Source organism: Argiope bruennichi, chromosome 4 (assembly GCF_947563725.1).
Source record: "Argiope bruennichi chromosome 4, qqArgBrue1.1, whole genome shotgun sequence".
In the NCBI taxonomy this organism is placed as follows: Eukaryota; Metazoa; Arthropoda; class Arachnida; order Araneae; family Araneidae; genus Argiope; species Argiope bruennichi.
The window spans coordinates 18,461,733-18,481,609 of NC_079154.1; the positions used below are offsets into that span (position 1 = coordinate 18,461,733).

Here is a 19,877-nt window from a genome sequence, read left to right on the forward strand (position 1 = left end):
GCCCGGATATTTTAAATGAAAGAAAATCTCTAGAGGAAAGAAAAATGGTTAGATAAGAAAATTGCATTGATTTTGTGCTTAAAAAAAAAGAAAAAAGAAGCAAGACTTTTAAAAAATAACATTAGACCTTCATATAAAAAAAAGTTTTTATTTCCCAGCCTTTTTACACTATTCACATTGACAATCCACTGATAAAGAAAAAATGATGAATGAAATGACAGATGATTCATGCTAGCTTAACAGTAAATCGCACATCACGAGGATTATATCGGGATCTCGGATTAGACGAAGGAAGATGTACAGGAGAGGCGCCTGGAACTCGCCCTCCAAGTCTGAAAAATAAATCATAGAAATTAGTATATATATAACAGAAGTATCACACAAATAAATGTATAAGTATGCACATATTCAAATAAATGTACTCTATTTAGGTTAAGTGTATGGAACTCAGATAATTGTACACTGAACTACAGCATAGGACTGAATTATTACAGCACAAGACAAGTTAGAGCAAGCACTAACTTTTTTCTGATTGGCTCTCACTACAATTATCTAAAATCTTCATCCAATCTGATATGGAATTCCTAGAAATCACCATTCTCTTCTGCAATCAATGTAGCAGTCTTCCACTTTAATTAGTCCCCCCCCTCCCCATTTGCTTCTTTGCAGCTTGGAATGAATCTTCACCCTGACTGATTTTGATGATAATATTATTATGTTATTTTTTCCCCTCGTTCTATTTCTTCTGACACTTCCTCACTGCTCATAATTTTTACCATTCTTTTCTTTGAAACTACTTTTATAAATTTCTCTCTGTAAAAATTATTCACTTATGTAACTAACTGCATTTATTATGTTTTTCCAAACATTGTTAAGTATGGAGGTGAAGAGCTTTTGAGTTCAAGAACTCCAATAACTGTCACTTAAAATCAGCAAGACCGAATTGGCAGGAGCCAACCAGTCAATGACTTCACTATTAATTTTAGTCAGAATTTAGATAAAGACAGAAAATATACCATGTTTCCCATAGAAAATGAAATGTTAATACTTTACAGGATTTTGCATATGAATTTTAATAAAGTAAAAATTGATTTATAGATATCCACAGAAATAAATAAAACAAATTAGAGTTTAAAGCAGATATATTCAACATGTGATCACTAACAATTTTGAAATTAATAACAATGGATTTTATTGATGGCAACAGAGTTATGTTTTCTCAATGATCGAAAGTCAATCTAAAATTAAATGATATTATTATTTACCAGTCGACTTACACTGATCCAACGTCTCTGAGGTTACGATTCACTAATAAATTTCATTATTCAAATTCTACGTAATTTACACTGACAGAAAGAGATTAAAACCTATTTACAGTAAACAGTAATTTAAAACCTACAGCTCTAATGAAGAATTTTGTTTATACAAAATTAAACTCATGTCTCATAACCAAGTAATTAAAAAAATTATATTTAAAAAATACTATTGTATTAATATTAATTTAATCATTCTATAAAGATTATTTTGTAACGCAATTCCATTAATAATTTTAAATTAAATGAAGTACTTACTATAGAGTATATTGTAAAGTTTGATATATTTCCAAATGAAACAAAGCTAACATTATTAAACTTATGAAACACTTTGAATATGAATGCTCCGCTTTAAGATCTTTAAAGAGATTCACTAATGAGTTATTTCAATACTGCAAAATCATTATTTACAAAATAATCAATTTTTATTTTTTTAGAGTCAAACAAATGTCTTTTCATGCTACATTTTAAAACAAAAATGTTTTATCAAATGTAAAAATGCATTCAACTTGATAAACTGAAATAAATGTCAAATCAATGAATAGATATTTTGATTTATTTGATGTTCGATGCACAGAATTATATATAGTTATAGAGGTCACCATCACATTACAGATTTGTCAAGATACGCCTTTGGGCAATTGTTTGGTTCTTGTTGATGTTCCAGGAAAGATTAAAATCAATCTACTTAGCTTATAGTCACTTTCTTACTGCCACTCTGCTAATGTGATATCAAAAGGTGCAAATGCAGTATCTTGCGATAAGATGCTAGATTCAATTTCTGCAGAGATTATCTTAATTGTATGGAAAACAAATCTCCATATCGAAATTTACTGCAGAATAAACATCTCTTATAAACATCTTTATAGGTAAAAAGTTGCACCTACAAAATTATGTTACCATCTTTTTTAAAATAAAAGACTTGCTTGGTTGCCAGCTGTGCCGTAATTTATATATCTATACTAATAAAGAGAAGAATACTTTGAAACTTATTTATCATCATAAATTTTAAGAGATAATATTTTTAAATACTATTAAATTATAAGAAAAATAAATATATAAAAAAAAGAATTATAACAGATACCTTTGAGAAACTGAAACTCTTTGAGAAGAAGCATTTGGCTGAAGATAGCATCTCATTGGTTGACCTAAAAAGAAATCATGAAACTATAATTGGAACATTAATAAATATTTGAAAATCTTAAGATTCAACAGAACTGAATGAATAAAAATAACAATGAATCAATTGTCATCAATGGCAGGTCATCTTTTAAAACCACATCAAACCTGAAATTACCTTAAAGACTTTTTTATATCTCATATTCCAGAATTAAATAAATTATATCTTAATATATATTAATTACGTGTCACGTTGTTTGTCCACGATGGACTACTAAACTACTTAACCTATTTTAATCAAATTTGCACACCATGTGCAGTTTGATCTAACTTAAAAGATAGGATAGCCCTTTTTTTGAATTTTTAATTAGAATTTTAATTATTAATTAATAACTAACTTTCCTGCCAAAAAAATTTTTCATTTTCCCCACTGCCAAATGAGTAAGGCTTCAGTTTTTTTTCCCCAACAGTCATGAGGCTAGGTTTAAGATTTTTCGGCTGATTATTTGAAACGATTCTATTTATTTTCTTAATGTTTGATGCATTTAAAATTAAACATTGTTAATGAATCGATCTTTCAGATTCATTCTTAAGTACTTTTGAATTAAAATAAAACAGAATAAAGGCGTAGAAACTGGCGTAGAAAAACTCACGCATTTGCGTTACCGTAACTGGCGTTGAAAATTCACGCATGCGCATTGTGTTCTGATTGTTGACATGACAAGCATTATCAATGGATGATTTAAATTATTTTTAGGTTAGTTGCATGTTTTTGTAATTAAATTGTATTTATGTTAGTTATATATTTTTTTGTATACGCTTATAGTTTTAAGTACATCGTTTTTTTAGTTTTTTTTTTTTTTTTTACCTGTTTTCAACCGATTATTTTAAACGATTCGTTTTATTTTCTTAGTGTTTGATGCATTTAAAATTAAACATTGTTAATTAATCGTTCTGGTCATGATGAATCTGAGAATATTTTGTTGACAAATTCTTGAAATATTACATAAATTAAGAAAGATATTCTTTAATGCCCATAAAGTTTAAACGCTCAGTGACTGTTTTCAGTAATCATACTACAAAAAAATACTTTGTTTCAGTAAAAAATATTATTATATTAATTGCAGATTAATCCTTTCCACTTTAATTTATAGTATAAATTCTATGGGAACTAACAGAAAATTAGAGAGATACATATTACGTTATGACTGAAGGTGTTTATAATGTTATGAGTGAATTATATGACTATCAAAATTTGAAGTTTTAAAATATTTTGATGAAGAAGCTATTAAAGTAGGAATTGCATAAAATATTTAATTATTAAAATTTTAACGAACATTAAGATTGGCGAACCGGCTGGTCGCCAAAGGCGGCTAGTTTTTTATAAATATTTCAACCTTCAAGAAATAAGTTTTAAACATGGTTTGCATATGGCTGAATAAGCATTCACTGGAATTTATTTTAGTTTAGATCAACAATTTTAATATCTTTTTTAAACAAAACAGAGCTATTTTAGGCGTAATATCAAAATTTAGAAGCATGGTCAGATGTAGAAAATGACACCCACCCCATTCCACCCCACCCTAATTCTTTACCATACCAACAGGAAAGTATCTGACTCTCAATGTCAGATTTAATGTATACCAGGACCACCAACATAGCAGACATATGGTAGAATCATGCTTTAAACCTAGAAATCTCCAATCCTGAAGGTAAGATCTTGACATCAGGTCATCATATTCATATTTAATTCAGTCTTATTCCCATTAAACTACATTAATTTTATTTTTAAATATTAAAAAAAATTAATTATTGATAACTGAAAATTTATAATATTTGTAAGTAAGTTTTAAATCATCATTTGAATTTTTCGTTGTTATATATGCAAATAATATTGGTTTTGTTCAGTTTCAGCACAAATTTATTGCTTATTGAGATTCTTCAATTACTTTGTTCGCATGGAAGCAGATGGTAGTAATAGATTATTTTTGTACTTATATTTCAGTTTACATATTAAAAATCTTAAAATTTAATAAAATTAAATAACTTGTTAAAAACCAATCAATGCTCAAAATTTCTAAATAAAAGAGAAAGAGAAATTCGGTGTAATTTTTGATAGAATTTAATTCAATGGAATATAAAACAAACAGATAAAAAGAAATGATATTTTTTACCCCATTTAATAGCAAAAAGTAAATTTTTTAAAAAAATTGTTACCAAAAAACTATTAAAAGCAGTGAAGTCAACATTAAAATGGTAATGAATCAAAATTTAAAAATATTATTTTAAATTTATTTACTGTATAATTAAATTGCATATTATTTTAATGAACATAAATAAAATGGCACGATTATACAAATTACTTTTGAATGAGTGCCAAATGAAGCAACTAAAATATGAATTCATAGTATATTACCATCTAAGAGTCTGTTATGGTAAGTTTCACAAGCTCTTGTAGCATCTGCTAAATCATAAAATTCAATAATCGCTGTTCCAATTTGTGGCATGTCAGCACTCTTTACAACACCAACATCTCCAAAAAGTTCCTAAAAATGTTAGCAAAGAAAAAATCTTAGCAACAGAAGCAATTTGTAAAATAATTACAGAAACACTTACTGCTTTATAGCAACAAAAATTTACTGTTACCATAACATCTTGTTTTGAAACTGATGAACACAGATTTGTTACATAAACCCGTGCACTTTGAGGAGTAGATGCATTTGCAACTTGATCAGCTACCATTGTATTCTGCATGCTCAATACTTCTTCAGCTAATGTTCTGCCACGTGAAACAATTGGAATACGATTTTGTGTTAGCTAGGAGAAAAGGATATCAAGAAAATAATGAGATACATAACAAACTTTGAGATACATAACAAACTTTTGAGCTTAACCCTTAAATGCATATTGTTGCCAATTGTCTACATCCAGTTCCACTTAATTTTATTCAAAAGCCTGTTGATAATCATAGAAAATAAATCCTGTATGAAAGAAAAAAGTTAACATTATATTGGCAGGTAAGTCATTTTTTTAACACTTGAATGTGGTGGGTAATGAAGTTCAGTGTGTCACTTGAAGAGATAGTTTCTATTATCAAGTTCCTATAAATGAATTATTTATCTAATCTAATTGTTAAAAAATTACTTCTCACCTGTTGTCAGGTAAGCCATCAATGTTTGATATTGCATTTTTTTTAAAATTACATTAAATACAAGCTAGATTTTTGTGAAATGTTGTATGTTGCCAAAAGACTACATACAACTTTTTTCAAAATAAGTATACCACATTCTTACCTGAATTTTTTTTAAATTCAAAACATATAATCATGCATTTAAGTGTTAATATTTAAATTTGTTTTGATTTTGGCTTGCTGTAATGTATAAAAGTAGCTGGAGTATATAACAAAATAAATTAACACAATGAAGTTTTCAGCACTGAATAGAAATGAAAGTTGTCCAGAGATCTCAGAATTATGGAACAAATTTAACATTTCATAATCACTTTCATCTCATATCTAAACACAAGAATAAATTGTATTGCACATATTAATAAAATGTTGGCACATGACATAATATGCAATATTTTGTTCACAGTGTTAATGTTAAAGCCAAAGTACCAGTTATTCTTCAGGATTTGAATTTAAAAAGGATAAAGAATATGAATTATAAAAGTTATATCTTCAATGAGACAGTGAGAAACTAGAAATATTCCAGTTCTTCTATTATTTGAGACAAAACATTAATTGTATAATGCAAGAAAATGTAGGAAAAAAAATATCTTAATTTTTTTAATTAACAGTGTCAATTGGCCTAATTTCATATAACGATTTTCAATATCTCCATTATAAATTTATGATTATAAATGGAATGTAAAATTATAGTTGAAAGAAATCCCACACAATTAAATTTAAAAAATAAGCTCAATAAGATTTTATTATTTGCAAGAATATTTATTTTTATCACATTAGGTAAAAGAAATTTAAAGATTTTTACATCAAATACAGGAAAATTTTACTTAGATTAATACTGCATATGCATTCTAATATCAGGATATTATTTCTGATAACTGGAAACTGATTTTTTCACTATTTGTGTTATTTAATATACACTAATATACTCTAATGAATATATTTTATATATTCATTAGTTATATACTCTAATGAAAATATTTTAGTTACTAAAGAAAGTTTTAATACTTCAGAAACTATGCTTCTTATATTGCTTTACAGTTTAAAACTAAGATATAATAAATTATATTTAATTAAATGCTAATTATTTACTCACATTAGGTGATACAAATGCAGGTGGTAGAGATTCCATATCTAGTACATCATCAATGCCAATGTGTTCAACATTATCCATATCAATATCAGCAGGTGCCCACTACAACACATTAATAAATATTAATATAAAATTTTATATTTTAAAAATGTATAACTTGAAGTATATAATTTAGAAAAAAAAATTATACTTTAAAAGTTACACAGAAACAACAACAGCAATTGTAGAAGAAACAAGAGCAAATAGTTTTTTTAAAGCATCTAAAATGACATAGAATGTTATATTTATCAAATCAATGCAAATTGCATTCTAAAATAAAGCATATTTCTTTTTAAATAACTTCATTAATGTTATCAAATATTCTACATCTATATCATACAAATGCATCTGCATTTGTAGGTATTACAAATGCATACCTACAAATTTTTTCTTTCAGAAAATTAATTCTGTTTATTCTTACAGTACAAACATTCAAAATGAAGTTTAATAAGTAATATAAAAAATATTTCATTTTCATCTTACTTGCATTGGCTGTTTCTTGGTTGGTTGAAAATTCCTCTGAGAGAATTTGGATCCCTACATTTAAAAGAAAATATCATTAAAAATTGTTCCTTCTAATTTTATAACTTGATTTCATAGTTAATAATCTAACATCAACTGTATTTCTATAATTTTCAGAGTAATAATTTTAAAACCAAAGTAAATTTTAAATCTTGATATAAAGTAAATTCACTATAATGAAAATAAATTAGTGCACCCATTTCATGTTTTTTTTTTTCTTTCTTTCTTTTTCTCTCTCTCTCTCTCTCTTTTGCTTTAAACATGACACCAATTTTCATATACGCCTTAAATAATATTTAATAATTCATTCGATTTTTAGAAACAAATATGAAATATTAGCAGATTACAAACTTTAATTATGAATTTCAAAAAGAAATAATTATTTACTGATTTAGAACAGTATAAAGAGAGAACAGGATGCATTTCAGATAATTAGACAGAAATTGTCAAAAAGTATAACAATGCTGCATACAGCCAATTTTCTGTTACCAGAGTAATTACCAAAATGTAAATGTACTTGAGAGTGATAATCTTTTGCCATTAATAAACTACTAAGTCTTTACCAATTTTGCAACTGATTCCCTTAAATGACTTACATTTTAATTGCTGTCAAGAAAATGGAAAAATACCAATAAAAGCTATAACAAAATAAATGTTCAATAATTTTTCTTCTAATCCTTTGATCCAATAAGTGTCAACAAAATCTTATAAGAGATCATAGATCATATAACCAAGATTATCATAATCACTTTAAAGTAATATATTTTCCTATTTTATGACAAGAGATTTAACATACAGATTCCTGTTCTAGATTATTTTATTCCAAAGCAGAGGATACAGTTATTTAACTATACTCAAATTACAGAGGGTGGCCAGTGACTACAAAGGTACTAAGAAAAATATTTTGTAAAAAATATACAGTGGATTGGACAGGAATTTGAATTTTTATGGCATAAGAATGGAAATTAATTATACTGTATTAAGAAAAGTAATATAACATGTAAAACTGTTTCCTTTAAGCTAAAATGTGAAAGGTGATTCAGACATGTGTAAATAAAATAAAATTGTAAAACAAGATATAATTCTTAAAATTATAACTCTATATGTAGAGTTGTGTTTTAACCCTTTATCTACTGACAGAATTTAAAAGTACCATTTAAATCTTGCTTATATCTTCGTAATATGACTATTTTTTCTGATGGCATTCAAAAGAACATGGTGAATGTAACCCAGATAAGTAAATAATATAAGCTAAAAGTAGAAATTAAAAATATTTAATTATTAATTAAATTAATTAAGATATTTTGATTAATTAAAAAAAATTCTTGGATTCCCTGGAATTATCCTGCAAAGAAACTTAACTACTGGTGCAAAATTAAAATTGAAAAATTTATGGTAAAATAATTCGGGTAAATAAAAGGTTATAAAAACAAGGATTTTTAGATTAAATTGAGAAAATTAATAGCTCTTAAAAATTCAAAGATATTCCAGTAAAGGTGCTCTCCAAATAATTATCATTTCTATACAAATATTAGACTTGAAAATGCTTAAGTGCCTTATATCCTTTTTGATGTCTTGCGGTAACCAATCACCAAATAAATAATGTGTACCCCAACACACTAATTTCTTCTAATAATAAAGGTGTGTGTGTTCTCCAAGCCAGACTGTTTAACTTACAACCACCATATTTGGCCTACATACCTTGAATGGTACAAAAGTGCATTTCAAAGAAATTTTAGAATTTTAATAAATTAAAAATTAAGCTGAATTTTGCTGTTTTCCCATAATGCCTTACAAAAATATGCCATATGGTTCATGCCATTTCAAAAATGTGAGTAATTTAATAATCTGGCATATTTAATGAAAAACATTTTTTCCCTAATTTCCAACAATATTGCATTGTTGCCCTGAAATTCAAATCTCTTACATTGTTTCATCAAATGTTCATGAATGACTGATTCAATAATTTTTCAATGATCTGGGGTTTCCCTCTCCCCATTGTTGAAACTAGAATTCTTCTTTTTTAGCTTAACCGATTGTTGTTTCCAAGATCAATTACAAAATGAAGCAAGAATATCATGAAATTTAATCAATAAATTAATTTGATATTTATGCTTTTAATAACACTATGATAGGAAATGTCATAGTGTCCCCATCAAAAAGGTCCATGTATACAATAAACAGATTTTAATGAAAACAATTAAAATAGTATGGCTTTAAAGTCAGACAATCAGGTGAAATCACGTACATGAAGATCCAAATGATTAATCTAAAATCGAATGTAACCAATATTACAAGTAAACCAGCTGGTACTGATAAAAAATAAAAAATAAAAATAAAAATTATGTTATTCTAAAAGCTATACTTTAAATAATACTATCATGTCATGAAATTTTACTCTATTAAGATACGCAACAGCAACAGTAACAGTAAACAGAACAGTATCAGAACAATAAAATTGCATAGCTTTGATATCTGTCATAGTTTGATGTTTAAAAATATTTTCTTATAAAATCAGGAACATTACCGTAATTAGGGTTGTGTGTATTTGTTGTGACTCCAATTATTGGATTGTTTTAGAAAAATAATTTTATTTACAATTTAACTAAAGAAATTAAACATTTGATTTTTACTAAGGGCTTCACCAAGGCAGTGCACAAGAGAGTTCCAAAGAGAAGGAGAGAGAATAGTTTTTTTAGAAACTTACCCGGAGAATGAGTGGTGCAGCAATTACTATCGCACACAGCCTCGACGGAGCCTGTAGTTTACAGCTATTTGATATGATTTATGACAGGTATATATGATTTATAATAGGCATTTACTACAAAGTATCCCCCCAGTGACAAAGGGAATGAAAATTACTTGGAAATGAAAGCAATCATAAAAAATATTATAATATAATAGAAAAATGAATACCAATATATAGAACAATTCTAAAATATAAAAATGTTTTAAATTTCCTCACTCAGTCGTTTCAGAAAGCGAACAACTCTGCCATATCTAGTTATTTTTCTATTTTTAGAATTATCATTTTGATGCAAATTTCCGTTTGGCAAAGCTACTTTTGGTGATGTTTCCGAAATTTCAAAGGCAGCTTTACAACTGTCTATGGTGACAGTTACATTTTTACCATTTATATCTATAACAAAATTTTTATCAGTCCGAAATTTGACCAAGTGAAGTCTATAATAAGGAGGAGTTAATGGTAGTCGAACTCTATCATTTCTAAGGAATATGTGTCTGCATGAAGTTAAGGATGGATTTACAAAAAATTTAGAATTTCCAAGAAGAATAGGATTTAGTTTTTCATTGTTGAAACTAAATTTGTCACATAAATGGGAGTTACAGTTGTATTCAAAATAAAATCATCATTCAAAACATCAGATGGTAAATGCAATGTACCCTATACAAGTTGAGAATTACTAGTATTGAGATCTTTTTAATAGCAGTATGCAAATCTAGCAAAACTATAGGCAAAGTTTCTGTCCACTTTATATTTTCGTGAGCCATAAGAAAACCTCTAAGATTTCTATGTAGTTTTTTTATCATTTGATTGTGGGTGGTATGCAACTGAATGTATTCTGTGACTACCCAAAATATTCGCAAGTTAACGAAAAAATGTGGATTCGAAATTTTGATCTTGGTCTGTAGTGATTGTTATTTGTGTTCCAAATCTAGATAACCAACCATGCACAAGTGCCCGTGCAGTGGTCTCAGCTGACATATTAATTGTTGGAATCACCTCAGACCATCTAATGAATCTATCTATAATCCTATGACATCTAGATGAATGTGAGAGAATCAAGCATCTGGTTCGGCAAAGGTGCTAAGAGGAGCTTTAGTGTGCTGAAAAACCTTAATACCTTAGCTTTTGACACATGCACAACTCAATCTCTTATATCTGATTTTATTTTTGGCTATATGAATTGTTTGGAAATTAAATTTGAAGTAGCAGATGTAAAAGGATGAGATAAAAAATGGACATATTCAAAAATTATTTGTCGAAATGCCTGGGTGGGCTTGAGACATATCACAAATTAGATAAATATCTTCCAGGGCAAAATAATGTTTTTGCAATGTTAAAGATGTGTTTAATTGCTGCAACTCAGAGTCATTCAATCGCCCTTGAGCAAATTTTTTACAGTTCAATTTTGAAGGAATTTTGATTGCATTGATTTCTATTCGCGAAAGAGTATCAGCAATTATGTCATCTCTTCTGTTAACAAGGCAAATATCAGTTGAAAACTGTGATATGTAATCTAAATATCTGAGCTGATGTGGCATACATTTTTCAGGTTTTTGTTTGAATGCAAAAATTAAGGGTTTGTGATCCGTGTAAACCGAGAAGTTTTAACCTTCAAGCATATGACGGAATTTTTTTTCATCGATGCATAAATAGCATACAATTCCCGATCACATGTGGACCAGTTTCTCCGACTTTTATTGAGTCTCATTGACAAAAAGGCAATTGGTTACCATTTATTAATTCAAAGAACTTCCAATTGTTACATCTGATGCATCTGAAGAAAGACTCAATTTAGCACCAAGAATAGGGTATTTTAGTAAGGTAGCATTAGTAAGCGCCTGACATTCGCGATAACATTATGCATAAGAGATTTAATTGAAATTAAAAATTATCCATTTTCGCAGTAAATCAGCTGACCGCCTAAGATGGCTAATCTTTAATAATTATGACTTTTTTTAAATGCATACAATGAGAATTAAATTTAGGACATTAAATGAAAATGTGTAAAACTGTAAGATTAACTTTGCAGTTTGAGAACAAGGAGCTTGCTCGCCAAAGAGAAGTTGTTTGTGTGTAAAATGTGTCATGGAATTCTTGTAATGAACTTTTTCAAGAACTTAAGTGTTTTAACAAAATAACTCATTCTATATTTCAAATATATTTTCAATATAACACACAAGAATTTCAGCATAAAAATATGTATACCTAATGAAGTAAAAATAAACTTCCATTGATTTATTTTTACGACTGAACCTACAAATTTTTGACAATATCAATAATGAAAAAATAATAGTCATTGTGATTTTTTCAAGCACACTCTTTTAAGTAATTTTAACTCTAAAAATTAAACTATGCATATTTATTTTTAGTAAGGATATTAAGAAAAATTTATAAAATTTATTAATATGTACTGAAATTCATATATTTTGAATTTTTTCCTATGAATCTTCAAATTGTAAACTATATGTATACACAATTTTGAGATTGATTTAAAAAAAAAGAGAAAATAAAGAATATCTTTATATTAATATAAAACTTTTTATAACTGGTTAAAAATAATAAATCTGCATATTTTAATTTAAAAATATAAATATGACTGATTGCTGAACAAAAGAATGCAAAATTAATAACTTTTTAATCTTTATTACATAATATATTTATAATATAATATTTAATATTTTAATATTTGTTAATTATTATTAATTAAAATTTATTTAAATTCTTTAACTATTAAAAAATTTAGATATCAGCATTTAAAAAATGAAAAATATTTAATTTCACAGTCCTTCCCATCACATCTTGTGCACAGAATTCATATAGGAATCACATATCAGTTAAAAAGTAATAAATAAAAAGTACTCAGATTTTGATTTAAATAACTCTAAATATTTTCATATGCTTGATATTTTTTATTAAAATGCCAAATTAAATTTGCAATTAATTTTGTAAAAATGGCAATGCATATCTATTGCAGATATTAAACACTAAATTTTCTAATGTTTAATATTATTATTTATAGAATAATTCTAATGATGATGGAACAATTTTAAATAACTTTCCGATAATAAGTAAATTAACCTAATGAATAAACAAATTAAAATAATTCAATTTTTAAAGAGAGAAAAACCTTATAATAAATAGAAAAATAAATTTTCAATTCCAAAATGACAAAAATTGTGGTAACATTTAACAAAAAGAAAGTAATCTCCATGATAAACATTAATAAAATTATAAAGACAAAATAATCATACCGTAGCATTATCTTTTGACTTTGCAGTGATTATAATATTACCATCACGGGACAACTCAACATGTTTCTTAGGTTCCTGAAAGATATTTCATTTTACATTATAAACAGAAATCAACACTAAGAATTAATATATCATAATTACTTAATGCACTGCAAACATTAATGTTTTTATAATCTTTAGGAGGGGGGGGGGGGAATCTTAAAATCTATTCACTTAAAGAAAAAAAAATATTGTTATGAACTACTACTACCAATTATAATACAGTTTTATTTATTGAAATAGTAGTTACAAAATTTTTATTTTAAGATACAACTACTTTTACAAAATACTGCAGAAATAATCCTAACATTGTATTAATATATAAAATTAATAATGGCATTAAACATAATCTATTGTGCAATAAATAAATTTTATAGTAAACAATACAAACTTAGATAAAATTTGTAATAATACACCCAAAAATCTGAAAGTGGTAGTTGGTTCCAAATTAGTTAACTGCATTCATGCCTATATACAAGTATTGATAGATTATGATAATAATACAATCAGATTATTTAAAAAATGTCTTTTTTATTAAGATTTTTACAAAAATCAAGAAAATGAAATAAGTTTTTTAACATTAAATTTTTATAGATATCAGTTAACCAGCATAATGCTGTGCAATTCAAAGGAGAACTAATATCACAAAAAAAGGGCATCAAATTAATTAGAAACCTTTTTATACAATGGATCATTTTACACAACAACACAATGGACAGCTTTATTTCAGAATGCTGTAGATAACAAAATTCCAGTTTAGTGTCTTGAATAAGCTTGTTAAGCTGATGATAAAAAGAAAATGAAATTAATACCGAAAATTAATTAGAATTCCTTTACAATCAAATGGTTCATTGAAATAGATAAATTATGCATATGGTCCTCAAATAATAAGTTACAAAATCCAATATTGTGAATATGATTTTTAAAAAGAGACCTATTATATTGAGTAATTTGTAATGCACCATTAATATATTGTTGTTAAAGAAATAAAAAGTAAAAACACTGGCCTCCAAAAATTTAGGGACAAAAACAATATGCTAATTTTCATATACAAAAGCAAGCTATAAGTGACTGAAAGGAAAATGAAATATTTGCCATGAATAAGGAAAAAACTATGTTACTGAAATTAATGAATATGCAAATATTGAAACATGTGACAGCCAAGCAAGTCAAATAAGAAGAAAAGATGAAACATACAATCTGAAAAAAAAAAATATTGTGTATATGCTATATGCATGATTTCAGTTTTTTTTTTTTTTTTTTTTACTCCTATTGATGTTATTGATGTAGCGAGTATCATGAACCAAAAAATATGTATAAACACTCTTTTACTAGACGAGTTGTAAGTAAAACAAAAGGGGACTGATCAAACAGAGATATTGATTCAGAATTGACAAAAGCAATATTTAATAGCAATGAAAAATTTTATTAAAAGATGGAAGGGAGTAATAGAAACTATAAATCATGTCTATCAGCTTAAACTACTACAAATGAAAAAAGTGCATTAAAATAACAGCTATAAGATATTGTCAGATATCTCCTGTCAAATTAGCACAATAAAGACAAACAGTGACTCTAGAATATCATACTAAATTGTGACTAAGTTATTTACCCATGTTATATGGATTACTTGTAATTCAGATGTATTCCAATAAAAATCTCAAAAAAAAAAAAAAAAAAAAAAAAAAAAAAAAAAAAGTGCCATGAAAATGCCAATTTAATTGATAGTAGTAAAGTATATTGTTTACAAATGAAATCAAATTTTATTTATTGCCTAATTGAAAGCCTTAGCAGATCTGATAAGAATCCAGAAAAGGCTTATCTTTCGGAAGTTGACCATTATAGAAGTTATGATGTTTGGTCCTGGAAGGCCTACTGTTAAATAGGAATACATGATTTTATAACAGAAAGAAAATCTATGAATGCACAAACATATCTGCCAGGGAATATACCTCATGTCAATAATTTTCATGGTACTATTGGAAATTGTTTCATGTTCATGGGCGATAATACTTGTTATCATCCTGTGATATATATTGACAATATTCTTGAAAATAAAGTGATTTATTGAATGGGATGATTAAAATAATAACAGGATCTTCATTTCACAGAAATACACATAATGTACTTGGGCTATGCATAGCAAAATATAATCAACCACTGTTAGCCACAGACTCTATGATAGTAGAGCAACAAAACTGGCAGAATCAGTTTTTAATTTTGATGGATAATCTTGTCTATATCATGACAAACTTGTAATTTACAGTCATACATTGCACAATTAGAGAGAAAAATGACAGCTCAGAGGAAAGAAGGTCTTACAGATAGTTTAGAAGGATGCTAAATGGATACAAATGACTTCCCTGACTTTGGTACAAAAAAAAAAAAATCCAGAATCTATCCAGACAATATCCTTCTAGAAGCTTATTTGCTCTGTAATGGATATTATAAAAAGCCAACAGACAGAGTCAAGAATAGTTGAATTGAACTCAATAACTTTTCAAGTATTAACCAGCAAATTATTAAACCATTTTGTGTTGTTGCAGTTGTTTAAAAACAGTTTTCTGTTTATGCACTCTTGTTTACTGTAAGTGTGGTTCTTGTGTATTCTTTAATTGTGCAAGTGCTGTTCTTGTGTATGCTTTGTGTTTTCTTGACAAATAAAGCCACATCATTTGTTACTGAGTCTGTTAAGATATTTTACCATACGCCTACCAGATGGATTTTTCGCTAATAATATGCAATTCGTGCTATGCTTGCATTACAATTTATAGGGTAATACATACCTTACAAAGGTTCCATTTAAAAAGATTGCAATCAAATTTATATGATCTTCTTGCTTATCTTTCTAAAAGTTATAAATTGAAACATCATCATCTATATTCCATAAATTCCCATAAATTTCTTATTTTTAACATTTATTTTTTCTTTAGGCATATTTGAAGTAATGTTTATGCTTTATTAATAACAAACAATACAGATTTATTTTTTTCCACAAAATTTTGTTGCATTTTTAATATATAAGTACTATTATACTATACACAATTATAAATTCCACAATTCTTTCTTTTGACACTGAAAAATAAATCAGGATAAACGTTTTGCAGTTTGTTTGTTTTTCAAATACCTAAATAGAAAAGTTAAAGCTTATATTTTTACACTCACTGCTTCTATTCTTGTTTTTTTGGTTTTTTTTTTTGTTTGTTTGTTTGTTTGTTTTTTTTTTTTTTTTTTTGAATTATGGGCATATGCTGATTGTTTTTCTGTAATTCCTTAGAAATGCCATTCGTTTTTTCACTGCTATGTTTGTTTCCTTAGGAATCTTTTTCATTTGGTTTTGAGTAGAAGGTTTATTGAAAAACAAATAAGTCTAAGGATCGAAAAAAATGTGTGCAAAAATTAAGTTGGTGTTTTTATTTGTTGCACTATTATCGTGGAAAGAAAAAGTAAAATTTTAATGGCTAGAATAAAGTTCTAAGCTTTGTTTCAATATAAAACAAATGTTAAAAATATCAGGAAATACAGACTTGCATCATAATTTCCAGATAATGAGTAGTTCATCCACTACAATTAAGAATTTTTTTATAATAGATAATTATAAATGACCAGGAATTTATCTTCTCCGTTGAATTCTTATTTCATTTAAATTTTAGTTTTGTAGAAGATATTTTTATTAAAAAAGTGTCTCCCTATTAAAGTTTTTTTTTTTTTTTTTTTTTTTTCTTAATGAAAAGCAACTTAAGAAAAACAGGATTAGATTACAACAGAAAATGAAAAAAAAAAAAAAAAAATCTTACTTGAATAGAAGAAAAAGATTTTTTCACAAATGGAATAGCAGATGCACTCATTTTATTAGAGCCTCTGATTAATTCTTTTTTTGGTCTGATATTTGCAGATCGTTTCAAATTAAGAATTTTTCGTGCATCAAATGTACCACGAGAAATGACTTTTCCTCCTCTGCCGGTGTCTGTAATTTGATTTCGCCATCTTTTCTTATTTATAAGAATACGAGCATCATTCTTCATCCTAAAATTAGAGACATTAATTTAGAAAGAAAAAATAATAATATATATTATTTCTTAAATATATCTTTCACTCAACCAACCTGATAAAATCCATTTTTTTTAATAAAATTAATAAACATTATTTAAATCTTAATTTTTTTTTTAAAAAAAATTTCAATTTGTATCTTTTATTAATTCTTTTAAAAATATCTAACAGTTTCAAAAGTTAATTGAAAAGAAGACAAATTGAATATTGATTGAATTAAAATTATAAAAAAATAGCAACAAACAAATATAATCAATGTTTCATAAATTATTCCAAACATATACATATAGGTGTTTAAAGAACTTCAAGAATTAGTCACTGATAGATCAATCTTTAAAAACATATAGACTATATCTTTAAAAACAATCAGTTGAATGCAGATCTTAGAAGATTTCAAATAAGATATAAAGAATTTCATAAAATCAAATTTCTTTAAATTACAAAACTAAACATTCATAACATTAACTTATAATAAAAGGTAGATTAAACTAAGAAAGAATAATAATAAAAAAAAGTAAGGTAGATAATTTTGTTATTGAATGTCGACATTTTTACATTTAAAAGTAAAAGGCTGAATAAACAATTAAAAGATACTACATGAAACATAAATACAAAGAATGGGAAAGTAATTTAACATGTTTATAGAAAAAATATGTACTCTGTTGTTTAAAAAAAAAATACCTCATCAAAATAGAGAAAAAATGTTTATGAATTATATACAGATATATAAAAAAAAGGAAATACTAGAATACATAACAAAATTATTTATATTCCAATAAAATTTTGACTTATCAAATATATTAATAATAAATTCAAACATATCAATGAATATTCTTCATTATAAGTTACATATTCAAGATTTCACCATTCTTAACAAAACAGATCCTTTTGAATAGAAAAAATATAAACTAATCATATTAAAAACAGATAATAATCTATATAATGGAGAAAATTCTAAATGTTCAAAAAATTATTGATAAAATATTGAATCATATCAATCAAGTTAATAATAAAAAATGTAAACACGCTGGAACAAAGAAAACTGTAGCACCTTATTCATTTTTTTAAATTACTATAAGGAGTTTAAGTAAAAGCATAACAATATCTCAAACAAGTATCTTTCTTTTCACAATGCATCTTCTTTTTAAGAGAAAAGTTACAAGTGATATTTGGGGAGAAGTAAATCTTCAAAGAATCCACAGCATGCGACTAAAATTAAAAATCAAGGATGTGATTGACTGAAAAATAAAAAAGAGGAAAATCAAAAAGCAACATGAAACAATGTTTGAAAGAAAATCATCCGAAAAGTATGAAGTAAACAGTCAAAAGTCAAATGCACAGAAAAAATTTAAAAAATCACAGCCCAATTAGGCTTTTATCCATTTCAAAATATTTATAAGAATTTAATATCGTAGGATTTTCCCAAAAACAGTTTAAGAAGTATATTGACCAGGACAAATTTAAAATGTAAGTACGACAACAAAGAAAGTTTGAGAGCCAATACTTTAAAGTAAATATACTTGACTAGCATATTTTAGCAAACATTTCTTTATTGTCCAATGAACTTGTGCACCGTATCTCAGATAAAATACCGGCTTTTTATTTATTTTTTCTATGGGTTTTGACATGACTCAATAGGCATTTCTTAGTTTGCTTTTGTGCATCAGACACATTAGCAGCTTCATTCTATGAACAAGATTTATAGGGGGAAGAAATTTTTGAGACCTGGGATCTACTTTTTCTAATATGAATATTTTGCTGTAATTCGGCAGCTTTGTTCAATATTTTCTTTGCAGCTTCCTTTGACACAAGCTTTTTTTCCCTAGGACTTAATTGTTTCAAACTTCCCTTCTTTATTTTGCAAAAAACTTCTGTTCAGTAATAATTTTCTAGTGAATTCATGTTTTATAGAGAATTTTTTTCCCCATTTTATTTTGAATAGAGTCCTTAATATACAACTGAAAGTAAAAAAGAAAATTTGAAAAATATTGAGATTTGGATGCAGTAGGGTCAAGAAAGTTGAAAAGCATTTATTCATAAGTAATGAACGAACATGCGTTTCAGAATTTCAAACAAATTCATCTTTTAAGGCTAAAATGGTAACTATGCAACAGCTCCATAATATTCATTACGTAATCCAATTTGACAGAAATGTAATTTTGTAAAACGTAGAAGAAAAAATACCATCATTTTGACAGGTACAATTATTTCTTTGGTAAGATGCAAGAAAACTTTAACACGGTATTTCATCTTAGTTGTGGTAACATTCTATTAAATCAAAATATATATATTAGGAGCAACTTTCACAAAATAAATATGTATCTATACATTTTTTGGTATTTAAAAGCAAATAATAAAACAAAATAACATACTTGTAGCAATTATAAGATCTTCGCAGGAATAATTGAACAAAATTCAATGAATATAAGCCAAATTGAGCACAAAATACAATTTCTCGATCAATCAATGAATATAAACTCAAAACAAGAATGAAGTTACAATCGCAGTTAACAATAAT

General features: G+C 26.5%; 1 protein-coding gene across 1 annotated transcript; it reads right to left on the reverse strand.

The window, feature by feature from the left end:
* Nucleotides 1-132: 132 nt before the first annotated feature.
* LOC129966598 (polymerase delta-interacting protein 3-like) lies at nucleotides 133-19,853 on the reverse strand. Its single transcript, XM_056081086.1, has 9 exons — nucleotides 19,732-19,853; nucleotides 17,107-17,335; nucleotides 13,271-13,345; nucleotides 7,235-7,288; nucleotides 6,716-6,814; nucleotides 5,079-5,249; nucleotides 4,849-4,978; nucleotides 2,398-2,461; nucleotides 133-332 (listed from the first exon to the last, which is right to left on the reverse strand). The coding sequence occupies exons 2-9, from the start codon at nucleotides 17,332-17,334 to the stop codon at nucleotides 227-229; spliced, it is 927 nt and encodes a 308-aa protein (XP_055937061.1). The 5' UTR covers nucleotide 17,335; nucleotides 19,732-19,853; the 3' UTR covers nucleotides 133-226.
* Between the last annotated feature and the right edge of the window lie 24 nt (nucleotides 19,854-19,877).